This window comes from Sarcophilus harrisii, chromosome 6 (assembly GCF_902635505.1).
Source record: "Sarcophilus harrisii chromosome 6, mSarHar1.11, whole genome shotgun sequence".
NCBI classification, from domain to species: Eukaryota; Metazoa; Chordata; class Mammalia; order Dasyuromorphia; family Dasyuridae; genus Sarcophilus; species Sarcophilus harrisii.
The window spans coordinates 240,263,063-240,279,728 of NC_045431.1; the positions used below are offsets into that span (position 1 = coordinate 240,263,063).

The window sequence follows — 16,666 nt, forward strand, 5'->3', positions numbered from 1 at the left end:
GTCTTCACAAAAACTTTGTTCTCCCCCACAACATCCCATTTTTCCTCCCCCCCCTTCCCACACCCCAAACTCTCCCTTCCCTGGCCTGGATGGGCCGGCTAGTGGGGAGGGATTCTCACTCTGGAAACCCTTTGCCCCTTTCCTCCTGCTCATCCCAAGTCCCAAATCCCAAGGGGTGGAAAAATCCCACAGCTTTCCAGGACTCGGATCTCAAAGGGATCCCCCCTTCTCCCCAAAGGTTGGAAGTATCCTCACCTCCACCCAACCTCCAGGGAAGGGGCACCCCGCCCACAGGCCCCTCCGGGAGGGGGAAACGCCCTGCCCACACCCTCTTTTCCCCTCTGGTTTCTGGGGACTCTTCCGGCCCCCTTTTCCCCTCCCCACCCCCGGCTGCCCAAGGGGGGCAACCCCAAAACCCGGGAGCTCCCCCTCTCCACCTCCAAACCCCCCAGCCCCTTCAAAGCCAATAACTTCCCCCTCTCCTCAAACCCTTCCTTGTTAAATGAGGGAGGGCCCTGGCCTTCTCCCTCAAAGGGCCAAAGCCCCCTTTGTTGCGTGGTCTGGTCAGGCACCCTCCCGCTAAACCCAAAACTGTTAAAACCTTGGGACAGCCTCTACCCTTCAAGGGGTATTCCTCCCCCAGGCCCGGGGAACGGTCCCTCCTCTCCTCACCCCTTTCCTAAAACCCCTTTTCCCATTTTCCAAACCTCCCGGGGAAACTTCCATCTAATTCTCTGCACCCTCCCGGTTTCCCTCTTCCAACCTCCCGCCCACCTTAAAACAATAAGGAAACAACCCATGGGTTTGCCAGAAAACCCATCCCTCAACCCCAAAAATAAATCAGCAAAACCTTTGTCTAATGGGGAAAACACTTTCTCTTCCCTAAAAACACCTCTCAAACCCTTGGCCGTAAAAAAAAGGGGCTCAAACTCTTCTTTTTAAAAACTCCCTGGGGAAATGAAAATCTCCATCTCCCCCCCAACAAAACTCTTTTCGACACAAATCCCCCCCCCAAAACTTTCCACCCAGCCCCCTTTTCCCTCCCCCCCCGCAAACCCCCCCCCCTTCCCTTGGCTTTATTGCCCACTTTCAAATCAAACTCTCCCCCAAAAGCCCCAAACCCTCTGGGAAAAAGCCCCCCAAAACCTTTCTCCCAGGCAAAACAACCAAACAATCCCAATGGGGAAAACCCTCCCCTTTCCCTAACCTCCTCCCAAATGAAACCCCCAGAATAAAACCAAACCCTGCCGCCCTCCCTGCCCAAACCCCTTTCGTCTCTTCTTAAAACTGGGAGAACAAAAGGCAGGGAAGGCGCTGGGCGCGCCTCGGAGCTCTCTGCCCGCGGGGAGCGGGGACCTCGGAGCAGCCAGGGCAGGGCGGGAGGCGCCCCTGGGGGGAGGGCCCCGGGCCGCAGGACAGCTCCCCCGCCTTTGCCATGGCCCGGGCCCTGCTGGCCCCGCTGCCTCAGACAAGCCCGCGGGGAGCAGCCCCAAGGCCCGAGGTCGGCGAGACGGGAGAAAGGGGCAGCGGGGGGGGGCTTCCCCGGGGGAGGTTTGGACCCGGAGGCGGGACTGGATTCAAATCCGGCCCTGCCAGTAACTGTGACCGAGCAGCCGGAAAGGCCCTGGGGGCGTCAGGCCGGTCCCCTGCCCTTCACAGCGAGGGCCCACAGGCGGTGGCCGTCGGAGGCTGCAGCCGGCAGGAGGGGCTGCCGAGGCGGGGCGGCCCGGGCTTCTCGTTCCCCTCAGCAGGCTGAACCGCGGCCGGCTGGGCTGGGGGGCGGCCCAGGCCCCGGGACCCGGGGCGAGGGCCTCTGGGGCCGGGGAGAAAGCGTCGGACGGCCCGGGGGGGGTCCCAGGGGCGGGGGGGTGGTCGCAGCCGGGAACCTCGCCCGGGGCTGGCCCTCGGGGGAGCTGGCTTGCGGGGGAAGCATCATCCCGAACTCTGGGGAGGGGGGCGTGGGCGTCTGGGCGGGGGGAGGGAGGCGGGGAGCAGCAGGGGTCCGGGATGCCCCTGAGGGGGAGGGGTCCAGGGAGGGGCCGGGCCAGGGTGCGCGCTCCATTCTCACCGTCGGGGATCCCACGTGGCCGTCCCGTTGAGTCCACCTGGAAGGGATCTCTTCACCAGGTCCCACCAGGGCTCCCCGAGCAGCGCCGGGGCGGCGGCGCGCAGCTCGGCCACCGTGATCCGGCCATCCTGGGCGGCTCTGCGGGAGGGGGGAGGGACTCAGCCCCAGCCCGCCCCCCAGGGAAGGGCTCAGCCCCAGCCCGCCCCCAGGGGACCCAGCCCCCAGCCCGCCCCCGGGGAGGGCTCAGCCCCCCAGCCCGCCCCCAGGGAGGGACTCACCCCCAGCCCCCCCCAGGAAAGGGGGGCTCACCCTACGCTCCCACACACCTCCCTCCCCCCCCCCTCTGGGGCGTCGGTTCCGGATGCCCCCTGGCCCTCTCCCCGAGCTTGGGCCCATCATCTAAAAATTCTTAATCCCGCCCGCCCACTGGGGAGGGTTTGCCCGCAGCCGGGGCTCCGGGGGGCCATGGAGGCCTGGAGCCCTCCCGGGCCAGCCCCCTGCCCCGCTCCCTCAGGCCCCTGCCTTTGAAACCTCCCGGGCCCCTCCCTGGGGGCCCTCCTGATCCCGCCCGCCCCTGGCCCCAGTCTCACCCGGGGGAGGGCCCCTCCCCTCCCTCCCGATGGCGGACTTGGCTCCAGCCCCAGCCCCGGCTCTGCTGGCGCCTCTGCGGCCCTTGACGCTCAGCCCCGCCTTCTCTGGGACGACCTCCCGGCTCCCATGGAGTCCCCGGCGGAACCCCGGGGCCACCCACCGATCACAAAGCCCCCCAACACCGGGTTCCCCTTCGCTCGGTTTTTAAAGCCTCCCTCCTTGTGCTGGTCCCTCCAAATATCGAATCAGCGGCTTCCTTGCCGTTCCCCACCTCCCGCCTCCGAGCCTTTGCCTGTGGATGCCATGCTGCGCCCCCTCCTCGCCTGCTGGGTTTTCCAAGCGTCCTTTGAGATTCTGCTCCAACATGGCCCCCAGGAGGCTTCTGCCCCCCCCCCCCAGCTCCTACTCACACTCACACTCACACTCATGCTCACACTTACACACATACAGACACACTCACACTCAGCCCGTGCCCACCCCCCCTCGGCCACTGACTTCTCATCTTGACGTGCTGGGAGATCTCGATGAGCTCCATCTCGGTGGGCATGTAGCCCAGCGTCCGCATGCAGGTCCCCAGCTCCCGGTAGCTGATGAGGCCGTCCTGGTCCGTGTCAAATTCATTGAAGGCCTCGAACAGCTCTGTCCAGGCCCAAGGGTGGGGGGGGTGGGAAGGCCAGGGCTCAGCACCCCCTGTCACAGGTGCTGGTCCCCTGTGGCCCTACTGGCCCCCACTGCCCTTCTACACTAACACCCAGGGCCACCCAGCCCCCACTGCCCGTCTACACTAACACCCAGGGCCGCCCAGCCCCCACTGCCTGTCTACACTAACCCCCAGGGCCGCCCAGCCCCCACTGCCTGTCTACACTAACACCCAGGGCCGCCCAGCCCCCACTGCCCATCTATACTAACCCCCAGGGCCCAGCCCCACCCCATCACACCCCCCAGGCCGGCCCTCTCTCTCTCCGCTCCCAGCTCCAGGGGGCCCCTCCCCTCTGCCTCAGTTTCCCCAACCTCACCATCAGCTCCTGGGGCCCGCTCCCATCCTGCAAGGAAAAGTCCAGAAAATCCCAAACCTCTGTCCCCCCCTTTGCCCCCCCTATTCCCACCCCAAGGTCCCTTGTCCTTCACCCGGGAAGGGCCGCAAAACCAAGTCTGGGCTCCCTGGCTTCCTCCCCCCCTCCTTGGACCTCAATTTCCCTCTTCTGAAATGGGTTGCCTAGACTTAACTAAAGGTCTGGCGCTTCTCCTAGCCCACGGCTGCCCGCGTCCCACGAGGGTTTCCCATCCCTTGGCTCCTGGGAGACTTGGCAGCCCCACGAGAGCGGGTTGACAGGGAAGGAATTGCTCCCCCCCCCCTTACAAATGCAGCCACTGAGGCTCGGAGATGCTGTGACCGGTGCAAGGTCTCGCAGCAGAGTTAACTGCACCTGGAACAAGTGTCACTCTAGCGCCAACACCTGGCCTGGGTGAGAACTGCCTGTGGGGCTGTAGAAACTGCCTGCTCTACATTCCCTGCTCCCCCAGTGCCAGCCCCAGCCCGGCCCGGGTGGTCTCCTCCCCAGGATCATTCCCAGAGACTCCTCCTGGCCCAGTCGGGCCCCCACCCCCTCCCAGGGCCCTGCTGTGGAGAGATTGTCCCAGTGTGTGTATGTGAGACAGAGACAGAGAGACAGAGACAGAGACAGAGACAGAGACAGAGACAGAGACAGAGACAGAGAGACAGAGAGAGAGAGAGAGACAGAGAAACAGAGAGAGAGGGAGGGGGGGAATATGTGTGTGGGAGTGGGAGGGTGGTTGCGTAGGACATTTTGGGGTCCCTGCCCCCCACCCCCTCCCTACCAAGCTGGGGCTCCCAAGAAAGAAGAGGCGGCCAGATGGTTCATCGCTGACCTCACACTCCCCCCGGGGGCGGTTCCGGGCCCTATAATCCCAGCCCCCAGGCCCTCACCTTGCCAAAGACAGTGTTGAGCAGGGGCCAGTAAGCCTTGTGGGCAGGGTCGTGCTGAGAGTCGCCCCGGTGCCGGTGGGACAGCCTGCGGGGGGCGGGAGCCAGGGCGGCCTGGGAGCCCTCCCCAGGCCCAGCCTCTGCCCCGGCAGGGCCCCCCCCACTCTTGTCCGCTTCACGGCCCCCGAGGGAGGGCCCGTCCCGCTCCTCGGCCTTGTCCCCGCCACCTCTGCCTTTCGGGGCGTCCCCTCGCCCCTTCTCCTTCTTGCTCTTCCTTGTGCTCCGGTCCCTCAGGAGCCCCCCCCTTTCCCCTCCCAGGGGGCTTTAAAGGGCCCCCCCCCACTCTCCCCCCTCCTTCCTAATCTGCTCCCATCTTCAACCATGGGCCGGACCCCAGCCAATGTGACTGAGTCTACATCCACTCCTCAAGGATCCAGAAAAGCAGCTTAATTCCACCCCCACCCCCACCCCTGGGGACAGCAAGGCCGGGTCAGGTCACTGACTGAGGATTAAGGTAAGTAAGAAGGACATTACCCAGGCTGCTCACCCAATGGGGCCTCAACCCTCTCCTGACCCCCCCCAGGAACCCCAAGGCCCCCAGCATGGGCCCCTGTGCTCAAAGCAGATCGGGACCCGAGAAACTGGCCAACATGGCAATAGACTTGGGATGGAAAATGTCAACCACAGAGAGACAGAGACAGATTCAGAGACAGAGAGACAGAGAAGAGAGAGAGACAGAGACAGAGAGACACACAGAGAGAAAGAGACAGAGAGACACAGAGAGAGAGAGAGAGAGCACTTCAGAAGGCAATATGGACGGAAGCGGACTCTTCACTTTTTGTCTTTTTCTCCCCTTTTGGGCTGATTTTTCTTGCACAACGCGGCAAATGGAAATATGTTGGAAAGAATTGCACGTTTAACCTATATGAGATGACTTGTTTTCTTGGGGAGAGGGAAGGGAAGGGGGGAGAGAAATTGGGAACCCAAAGTTTTACAAAAATGAATGTAGGAAACATCTTTACACACATTTGGAAAAATAATCGGAAAAATACTATTGAGAACAAAAAGAAAGAAAAAAAAACAGTAGGCCAGCTCAAGATCCTCCACCAGGGCCCAGTTCCTTTTGGGGGGGGGGCAGGGTCCTGGAGTCCCTGTGGTTGGAAATCTCAAACTTCTCATGATTTAGAGAAGGTTGGAGTTTTTTGTTTGTTTGCTTTTTCTTTATTTACTTTTTGCTTGTTTGCTTTTTCTTTATTTGCTTTTTGCTTGTTTGCTTTTTTGTTTGTTTCCTTCTTTGTTTTTGAGAAACAATTGAGATGAAAGTGACGGGCCCAGGAGGATCTTATAGCTAGGAAGTGTTAAGTGTCTGAACCCAAATCCTCCCCACTGCAGCAGGGGTGCTCCATCCACTGAGCCACCCCTTGGAGCTAAGTTTGAAGGGCACGATACTCACATTTCACAGAGGCCCGAGAAGGGGAACGCGGGCACACACGGGCAGCCGAGACTTGAATTCAGGTCCTCTGATGCCAGATGTAGCCGTTTCTTCTCTCTGAGGATCAAGTTCCTGTTTGTAAGATGGTGAAAACAAGCCAATCAATCAGATAGAAATGGGAGGGGTCGTTACAACGTTAATGTGTCATGTGACTGTTAGGTGAGCCCCCTAGACCCTCCCCATCCCCCCAACGCTTGCCATTTCCACTGGGGCCTTTTGGAGACAGCACTTCCTGTGACTGGGGGATTTTAGGCTGCCGATAGCAATCGATTAATCAATCAACTAGCCTTTCCCAAGGGACTGAGGGACAAGTGCTGTCCTAGGTGCTGAAGATACAGAGTTTACCTTTCATTGAAGGAAATGCCGTCTACTTTTATAGACAAGAGGCAGGGCCTGAAATAAGGAGGATCTGCAAGGCTGCAGAGCTGCACGGTTGGGAGCGGGGACTGCCCCAGATGCCGGGACCTGCGGGTGCCCAGGGACGTCCCGTGCGGTCCCAGCGGCCGGGGCCCTGACACAGCCAAAGGCCCACAAACACTGAGCTCGCTCAGGGCCCATCAGCAAGTTGGGGGCGTATCCCTCGAGCGTGATGGAATGGGGCGGGGGGGCTTAGAGCTTGCTCCGCAGGGAAGATGCCGAGATCACGTCCTGCGTCCTGGGCCATCATCCTCATGACTTGTCTGGACTTCAATGGCTTTGATGAGGGAGGGAAGCCGGAGCCTTTGGGCTCTGCCTGCCAGAAATCCAATTCACCTGCGAGTCAAGACGTCATCTCCTGACATCATCGGTCCCCAGAAAACTGAGTCCGTGGGGACCACGAGGCACCACGAGCAAGGAGTAGGACAGCCTAGCAGTTATCAAGCACCTACTATGCACTGGGTTCTTTACAAAGGGCTGAGTGTCCAAAGGAGAGAACATGGAAAGGAAAGGGAGGGAAGGGCAGGGAAGCCCAGTGACTTCTCTCACTCTGATTGTTCAAGAAGTACGTGCTGGAGATGAGATCATTAACAGAGGCTCCTCCGAGGAAGGAAGGGAGGAAGGAAGGAAGAAGGGAGGAAGAAAGGAAGGAAGGAAGGAAGTGAGGGAGGAAGGAAGGAAGGAAGGAAGTGAGGGAGGAAGGAAGGAAGTGAGGGAGGAAGGAAGGAAGGAAGTCAGGGAGGAAGGAAGGAAGAAAGGAAGTGAGGGAGGAAGGAAGGAAGGAAAGGAGGGAGAAAGGGAAGAAGGAAGGAAGGAAAGGAAAGGAAAAAGGAAAGGAAAAAGGAAAGGAAAAAGGAAAGGAAAAAGGAAAGGAAAAAGGAAAGGAAAAGGAAAGGAAAGGAAAGGAAAGAAGGGAGGAAGGAAGGAAGGAAGGAAGGAAGGAAGGAAGGAAGGAAGGAAGGAAGGAAGGAAGGAAAGAAGGAAGGAGGGAGGGAGGGAGAAAGGAGGACTTAGCTGGGACTCGGGCGCCTAGGGAACCTCTGTAGGGCATCCCACAAGGAGCCCAAGCCTTCCCAGGGTCCCTCCAGCCTCTGGCTGCATGTGACGAGGGCAGTCCCTGCCTCTGCTGGCTCTCCCTTCCGCCTCTGAATTCGTCCCCCTGGCGAACTGATCTCCCCATCCAGGAAAGGGGGGGGGTGTTACTTGGCAGGGGCCGGAGCGCTCCTAGGGGTGGGCTGGAAGTAGAGCCGTGGCAGGACTGGGGGCCTAGCTGGGGGAAGGGGGCAGTCGCGGGACTCCAGAGCACAGCCTGGCAGGGACTAGGGTTAGAGTTTCTCCAGGAGAGGAGCTCTATGAATGTTTAATGGCCCACCGGGCTTGGGTTACCGCTTCTACCGCAGAAGTGCACGGGGCGATCGTCCACTACAGCCAGAGCCCGGCCCCAGACAGACTTCCAGACGGCGGCACAGCCCTGGGTTTTCGCTGCCTGGCAAGGGAGCCGGGAGCCGGCGCAGGGGAGCCGGCCTGTGTGTGTACACCCAGCTCTCTGCCCCGCTCGCCCGGGTCCCTGGTGGCTGCTCCCCACGTGCTGGTAAGTCCATCTACCCTCAGGAGGCCGGCTAGGGCTTGGTCCAGGCCTGGGAGCTCTGGGGAGGAGCTTCCTGGGATAGGGCTCTGGTAGGATGACTTTTTAACAGAAAGCTTCCAACGGGCAAATGTCTCCCCCCAACCAGAGGAGCTGGCTCTCAGGCAGGAGACAGAAGCAGAGGCTGATGGGATTTAATGCCGGAAGGGACCCTCTCCTTTTACAGAGGGGGAAACTGAGGCCCAGAGAAAGGGAGGAATTTGCCCCAAACTTCACAGCTGACTCAGGAGGAAGAACTCAGTCCCTGTTATTCCTCTGAGACCCAGAGAAATTGTTTCAAGAAGGATCAATCTGGGAACCCTTCTGGGAAGGTGAATTCTAGTGTCTGCAAGAGTCCTCAGAGTTATTCTGCCCATTTTACAAAGGGGGAAAATTGGTGCTTAGGAAGGAAGAAAGAAAGGGAGGAAGGGGGAAGGGAAGGAAGGAAGGAAGGAGGGGAAAAAGGAAAGAAGAAAGGAAGGAAGGAAGGAAGGAAGGGAGAGAAGGGAAGGAAAGAAGGGAGGAAAGGAAAGGAAAGAAGGGAGGAAGGAAGGAAGGAAGGAAGGAAAGAAGGAAGGAAGGAAGGAAGGAGGAAAAGGAAGGAAGGAAGAAGGGAGGGAAGGAAGCAAGGAAGGAAGGAGGGAAGGAAGGAAAGAAGAAAGAAAGGAAAGAAGGAAGAAAGGAAGGAAGAAGGAAAAGGAAGGAAGGAAAGGAGGAAGGAAGGAAGGAAGAAGGGAGGGAAGGAAGCAAGGAAGGAAGGAAAGAGGGAGGGAAGGAGGGAAGGAAGGACGGAGGAAGGGAGGGAGTGAGCAAGGAAGGAAGGAAGGAGGAAGGGAGAAAGGAAGGAAGGGAAGAAGGAAGGAAGGAAGGGGTAAAGGAAGGAAGCAGAAAAAGGAAAGAAGGAAGGGAGGAAGGGAAGGTAAGAAGAAAGAAAGGAAGGAGGGAAAGGAAGGCAGGAAGCAGAAAAAGGAAAGAAGGAAGGGAGGGAGGGAGAGAAGAAGAAAGGGAGAGTGGTAGGAGGGAGGGAGGGAAGGAGGGAGGAAGGGAGGGAAGAATCGAGGGCAGGAAGGAAGGGAGGAAAAGCAGGAAGAAAGGAAGGAGGGGAAGGAGGAGGGAGGACAGTGTTTTGGAAGAAGCCCCCCGGCTCTGCAGTGTCCTTCCCTTCTCCAGACCTTCTGGCTTCCTTCCCCAGCCCCGCCCCCAGTCTCCTCCCTCATGGGAAGTGGGGCCTCCCCAAAAATCTAATCCATGATACTGAGTCTGGAGTCTTAAAGATCCGAGTTCAAATCTTACCTCAGGTACTTCCTAGTTGGGCAAGCCCTTTCACTGCCCAGGGCTCAGTTTCTTAATTTATAAATGGGAGATTTTGCCACCGGGCCCTGAGATCCCTCTCGTGCTAAATCTTGGATCCCATGAACATGCATTGATTAGACACCATCCTGGCCTCAGCACAGTGCTGGGCACCAGAAAGCCAGAGATACATCAATCCTGCTTCCGGAAGCTTGCTTGCCCTCCGGGGGCTTGGGACTAGTTTAGGGCCACTGGGGGATCAGGAAAGGCCCCCTGTGTATGTGCCATCACCCCCATTTTCTCCCTGGAGAGGCTGATCCTCCAAGAGGGAAGCTGCCTCCTGCGGTGGGATTTGAATCCGGGGCTCTGGGCTCCGAGTCCAGCCCTCTTTTCACGGTGTGGCCGGGCCCCTCCAAAGGCTGGGAAGGAGCCGGAAGCCAGGGTAGGTCTTCTCAGGGCAGTAGCGCCTCCCCCAGCTCAGGAGTCTGAAGAAAGCGGGCATGGACTCCCGGGCTTCAGGCCACTCCCTGCCTGAGCCCGCTGGGGGCCTGCCCCTGACCCTGAGAGGTGGGCACTGGCGCTGAGGTTCAGGCCACCTGCCCGGAGCCGGTGCCGTGAGGGTCTCGCCTCTCACCCCCAGCCCGCCCCCTGCCCCTCCTTCTCTCTTCTCCCTGTGCAGGCCCATCAGCGACAGCGCCATGGAGGCGGGCAGTGCCCGGTGGGCTCCGGCCTGGAGGCCGAGATCCGAGCTGGACGATGACTATTACCCTCAGGGCGGCTGGGACACCGCCTTCCTGGTGGTCCTGCTGCTGCTGGGGCTGCCGGCCAACGGGCTCATGGGGTGGCTGGCAGGCTCCCAGGCGCGGCTCGGGGCTGGCAGGCGCCTGGCCCTCCTCCTGCTCAGCCTGGCCGTCTCCGACTTCCTCTTCCTGGTGGCCACGGCCTTCCAGGTCATGGAGATCCGGCTGCAGGGGCACTGGCCGCTGGGGACGGCCGCCTGCCGCCTCTACTACTTCCTGTGGGGCGTCTCTTACTCGTCGGGCCTCTTCCTGCTGGCGGCGCTCAGCCTGGACCGCTGCCTGGCGGTGCTGCTGCCCCGGCGCTACCCCTGCCGCCGGCCGGCCCGCCTGCCGCTCTGGCTGTGCTCGGGCGCCTGGGTCCTGGCCACGCTCTTCAGCGTGCCCTGGCTCATCTTCCCGGAGGCCAACGTGTGGTGGTACGACCTGGTCATCTGCCTGGACTTCTGGGACGCGGAGGAACTGCCCCTGCGGGTGCTGGAAGTCTTTGGGGGGCTGTTGCCCTTCCTCTTGCTCCTGGGCTCTCACGTGCTGACCCAGATCCAGGCGTGCCGGGCGCGCCGCCGCCGCCCCAGGGACCGCGGGCCCCCCGGTTTCTCCCATGTGGCCTCTACCTTGTTCTCGGCCTATGTGGTCCTGAGGCTGCCCTACCAGCTGGCCCAGCTGCTGTACCTGGCCTATCTGTGGGACTTCTACCCCGGCTACTTCCTCTGGGAGGCGCTGGTCTACTCCGACTACCTGCTGGTGCTCAGCAGCTGCCTGAGCCCCTTCCTCTGTGTCCTGGCCAGCGCCAACATCCGGGCCCTGCTCCACTCCACGCTCTCCTCCTTCGCCGCCGCCCTGGCCGAGGAGCGGTTCGGGGGCACCATGCCCGCAGCCTCGCCGCCCGCCCAGCCAGAGCCCGCAGTCCAGCTGCAGCCCCCCCCGCCCCCCCAGGATGGGCCCCAGGAGAACCCCACGGCCCAGGTCCAGGTGAACCCCATGGCCGACGTCCAGGTGAACCCCACGGCCAATGTCCAGATGAACCCCATGTCCCAGGTCCAGGTGAACCCCACAGCCGACGTCCAGGTGAACCCCACGGCCGACGTCCAGGTGAACCCCACGGCCCAGGTCCAGGTGAACCCCACGGCCCAGCCCCAGCTGAATCCGGCCGAGCAGCCGCAGCCCAATCCTTCAGCTCAGCCCTCTGAGCCTCCCCCTCCTTCAGCCTCCAACCCCCCGGAAGGACCCACAGCCACAGAACAGCCAAAGGCAGCGCCCCTGGAAGAGACGGCCGTGTCCCCCGCCCCCTGGGGGGACGGCTCTGGAGACGCTCCTGTGGAGACATCCCCTGCCCAAGCCCCCTCCTGAGAAGGGAAGATGGGCTGGGGGGAGGGAAGCAGACAGGGCAGCCCCATGACAGGGGGCCTAGAGAAGCACCCGGCCCTCACCAATGGCCGAGAGCAGGATAGAGCAAGGAGTGGGGGGAAAATCCCCCCAGTCACTGAGCTGGAGGAGGTGCCCCCAGCTCCATGGGGAACGAAAGCCACAAGTCGCCTCAAAGGCATCAGTGACCTCCCTGGCCCACTGACTTGAGGACTCAGAGCAGTACCGAGGGGTGTGCTGTTGGCTCCCTGCCCCCCCCCAGAGCCTGGGAGTGGCCCCCGGCCCCCCCACAGGGGGAAAGAGCAGCTTCCCCAAATCCCCCGTTCCCAGTAGCCTCTGCCTTCCCATAAAATGCCAAGAGGAGACTGAACATCCCAGAGTGGGGGGCTCACACCAAGTGGCCTCTGGGAAATTCTCACAGCTCCCTCTGGAGGGTGCCAGAAGCCCTGGAAAATGGCGGCACCCAAGACGGAGCAGGTGGTGGGGAGTCAGAGGGAGTTCCCAGAGGGGCCCTTTCACCCAGTGCCCCGTGCTGGTCAAGCGGGCTGCAATTTGCCCGCCCCGTGCCCAGCTTCTCAGGAAGCCCCTCCTGGGGGCCCTGCCTCTCTGGGCTGTCCCGTTTTGCCTCCAGCCTTTCTACCATTTTTACAGAATCCAGGTGATGGAAGGCCCCTCCTCAGAGACTCACCGGAGGTGTCCGGAGCATCCCTGCCAGCCCCTGGGAGTGGGAGCTCCCTCCCTCCATCACCCTCTCTGTCAGGGACTTCTCCTCTCTACATCTTGGTCTCCTCCTCTTTTCTGTCTTCTGCCCAGCCACTGCTCTGGGTCTTGTGCTCAAGGGCCAAGATAAGTGGAAGAAGCCTCAGCTTTCCTCCCCATGACAAGCGGGCACATAGCCCCAAGTCTGAGCTTCCCCACCACCACCAAGCACGTGAACCATGTGGAATGGTCCATCGATACAATCAGACAAACATATATTGAGTGCTTGCTGTATACAAGCACTTTAAGCAACCCAGATGCTCGCCCAGCCAACAACAGCCTTGCTAAAAACGTGGTACCCAAGGTGGAACACAGCTCTGCAAACATGGGCAGCGCCGGGCAAATGGAAGGCGAGTTAAAATGGCATTAGCTCTCCCGGCTTCCACATCACACATGTGAGGAACTCACCTTGATCTTGTGGTCGACTCAGACTAGATTCTTTTTTTTCAGATTCAAACCATCCCCCCCTCAGTTTTTTTTTCCCCCAATATGTTTTCTAAACACACTTCTTCCATCTTGCTTTTTGGAAGCATGTGTAACCTAAGGGTGAGACTTTACATTTACCCTTATCGAATTTCAGATTTTTAAATTCAGCCAAATATTGTAACCAGTTGAAATCACTCGGGATCCTTCTTGGCTCTTTTTCGATCTAGCATGTCCACCATCCTTCCAAGCTATGCATCATTTGCAAATTGGAGAAGAGTGCCATCTCTGACAGGCAGCAAGGGGCAGTGGAGAGACCATGGCTTCCCGGTTCCAATAAATCTGCGCTGGAGGCTTGCCTCCTGTCCCAACTGGCTGTGGGACTCTGGGCAACTGATGAAGCTCTCGGTATTCTCAATCATCTCCACTGGCTTAGTGGGCCCGACTCTCTCCATGCTTCTGGGTTGCCGATCTGCTTTTAGGTGTTGAGGAAGGGAGTTTCCCCACTGGGAGTTTCCTTTATCTGTGACTCTGGACCCGCCCCCCCCTCAAAAAAAAACCTATAGCTACACAAGTTATAATCTCTTTCCAATAATTGATAAAAGGAGTAAACAATCCGGGTCAGAGGCAGCCCTTGGGAATAGCTCTGGAGAGCTCTTTTTATTGCCGAGGAGCCACAAACCCAACCAGTTCTGCACTGACAGAAGGGAACGCTTGTCTTACACGTTTCCCCCATGCCACAGCAGGTGCGCAGGGCATCCGCTTCTCTGATCGCGGCCCCCCCCAAGACCTTTGGTGACCCAGATAAAGTTCAGTCTCTTTCGGTTGGCATTCAAGGTCCCCCCAGCCTTCTGTCCCACTGCTTGCAGCACATCCAGCCCTCTCATTGGAGGATGTCTCTATTTTCTTGATTACTCTTCGAAGGAATAATAATTGGCTTTGGAAGGTGATGAGTTCCAGGCAACTCCAGGTCTTCAAATAGATCCCTTCTCTTCCCGGGGGCGGGGGGGGGGGCAGGATGATAGAAATACCTAGAACGGCCCAGTCCATGAGCGCAGGACCTGCTACCAAAGGGATTCCGCCAACTTCCATGGCCTTTTCATAATGGACGTATTCAAGGTTTCGCTAGTGGCTTAAAATGGGACATTTGTAAAATGTTCCCCCATTCTCGATCTACCTCAGTACCAAACTCCATGGACCCGTGGCAATTAGGGGTGCAGCCCTGAAGTCAGGAGGACCTGAGTTCAAATCTGTTCTCAGACACTTAACACTTCCTATCTGTGTGACCCTGGGCAAGTCACTTAACCCCAATTGCCTCAGCAAAAAGGAAAAAAATATCGATCTTGTCCTTCTTCCTCTCCTCCTCCTCCTCCTCCTCCTCCTCCTCCTCCTCCTCCGCTGAATTGGTCTGTGCTTATATAAGTGTTTAAAATGTATATAGAGACGTGAATAATATGTATGTGGGCTACATTGGTGTAATGTATGGGAAGGTATATATATACGTACATGACTATGTTTCTTTGAATGTAAACAAAAACGGGACTCAGTGTTAGAAGGGAGACAGAGCCTGTGTCTTGGGCCCTTTCATTTGTTCTGGGATAAAAGGGATCATCATCCTGGGCAGACAGTCCCTGGGGCCTATTGGGAGCTCTGACTTAATGATGGATCAGTAAGAACCATTGTTGTTTCGCTGCTTGTTCTTCCAAACCCATAGTGAGCTTAGAAGTGAACCCTGTTCCCGTGACCCAGAGCAGGACGGGGCACAGAGGCTGCTGGGGTCACCCGCTGGGGCCGTCATCAAGAGGATCTGTCAGCGGAACTCTAGGCCTTCGGAGGTCACGTCCAGGGCCGGACCTTGATAATTCTATGTTGTTCACCCTGTTCCCTCCAGCATCTACACGATCCTATCTGGGATTTGAGGCTCAGCTAGAATGCTACCTTTGCCATGGAGCCTCCCTGGATTTCCCCCCTTGCTCTTTAATTTCTTTCTTATTTGTTTTGTGTTTTGATTTGTCTAATTCTGAGAGTGCAAGGTTGAGATCTCCGACTATTATAGTTTTGCTGTCTATTTCTTCTTGCAATTCTCAATTCCCGCCCCCCACCCCACCCCGACGCCCCTGTCAGCCATTTTTCTTTGTAATTCCCAGAGGCCCGTGTTCCTCTCTAGGCCAGGTGACGCTCCCGCAGCTTTATACCATTTGTTTCTCCCAGGAGCTCCCTGAGGGCAGAGATTGGATGGTAGCTATTCCCGTCTCCCCTCACCAGCGCCCAGTATCTACCTGCCCCCCGTAGGAGACGAGGGATAAATGCTTGAGACTGACTGGCAGCCGTCCCCAGTCCTGTGGGGTGTGGGGCTCTGGGACTAAGTGAGACTGAGTGGTGCATGACTAACGCCCACTGAGGCCCTTGCATCCTAAAAGCCGATGTTCCAAGGCCGCAGGAAAGACTCAGTGATGGTCGCTTGAAAAGGACTTGGACCCTTCAGGTGGGTGCCCCCGCCTTCCCTTTTTCTGCCCCCAAGGTCAAGTGGAGCCCACCGGAACCATGTGCAAAGCCTCCCAGACATCTGGCCGGGGGTCCTTCTGCCAGCTCCTACCCACCCTGGAACTGAACTTTAGCCGTGTCCATCTCCTTCTGTGACCTGCCATGGTGGGGGGCCCAGCTCCTGCAGGAGGTGTCAGCCCGGAGGTGATTATTACCGTAGTTTTTGTACCCAGTTTCCTGAGGCCCACAAGGCCGCTGGGCTGGCGGACATCGGAGCCAGGCCCAACTGTTACTGTCTCCGTTCTAGCCTAGGACTCCCTGCTAGGCCTTGTGGCCCAGATAAGCCTGGGAGGGCTACATTGTATCCCAAGATGCCTGGGCCGACCTTGTGTCGTAAGGGAGCCAGCCCTTCCCACTCTCACGTCTGTGAGCCCCTCCTCCCGAGGGGGCGGCCCCGTACTCCGTGGGCCCAGGACCGCCAGGACACATCACTGGTGCTCAGTAAATGCTCACACACCAGCCAGGCTGGAGCTGCCAGGAAGCTTCCTTTTGCTTGTTCTGGGATAAGAAGGAGTCGTGATCCCGGGCAGAGCCTTGAGGGCTGTAGGAGCCACTGACCTCCGTCCCAAAGGAATCCCCTAAAAGACACGGGGTCCTCAGAGAAGTGGAGCCCCCCCCAGTCTTTTCTGGGCCTCAAGGGTGACCCAGAACTGACTCCTTTGGTGTCTGCCCACCACGGATGGCTCCAAACTTTTACCGCAGAATGTCATAGAAAGTGGAGGGTAGGAGCCAGGAGGGCTCTTGGAACCCGGGATGTGTGAACTGGGAGGACTTCAGGTTCAAATCCACCCCTTTCAGTAGCTTCTTCCAACCCCCCCCCCCCACACACACACACACACACTTTTCTAGCTTCTGGGGTCAAGCAGAACAAAGCAAAGCTCTTATTAGGACAGCCTACAAAGGCTTGGGGCAGCCAGGGGGCACCAAGGAAGCCTGGAGGGAGGAAGACTGGCTTCCTGGCTGTATAGCCCTGGGCAAGTCATTCACCCTGTCTGCCTCAGTTTCCTCATCTGTACAATGAGCTGGGGAAGGAAATGGCGAACCGCTCCAGGGTCTTTGCCAAGAAACCCCCCATGGGATCACTGGGATTGGACGTGATTGAGCAACAGGTGCTCGAAAGCAGTGCTCACGTCGCCTTAATCTTTCTCCAGAGTCTCCAGAGTTGATACTGGCAGATTCTCCAAGCGCGAGTAAGGCACGGCCGGGATCTCTCTCTCCCTTCCATCCCTCTGCCCCCAACCCACGTGATTCCCCATGTGGCACCCCATCCCGCTGTTATGGGAAAAGCCCCCCGCCATTGCTGTCCACAGCCCATCCAGATCCCTCGCCTTCTGGGAAGCCCCGTCATTCT

The 16,666-nt window shown here is 58.9% G+C and overlaps 1 protein-coding gene across 1 annotated transcript; it reads left to right on the plus strand.

Moving 5' to 3' along the window:
• The first annotated feature begins 10,086 nt into the window (after positions 1-10,086).
• GPR152 (G protein-coupled receptor 152) lies at positions 10,087-13,998 on the plus strand. The gene has a single exon (XM_031942457.1). It carries the CDS (start codon positions 10,126-10,128, stop codon positions 11,572-11,574), a length of 1,449 nt encoding a protein of 482 aa, XP_031798317.1. The 5' UTR covers positions 10,087-10,125; the 3' UTR covers positions 11,575-13,998.
• Positions 13,999-16,666: the final 2,668 nt, after the last annotated feature.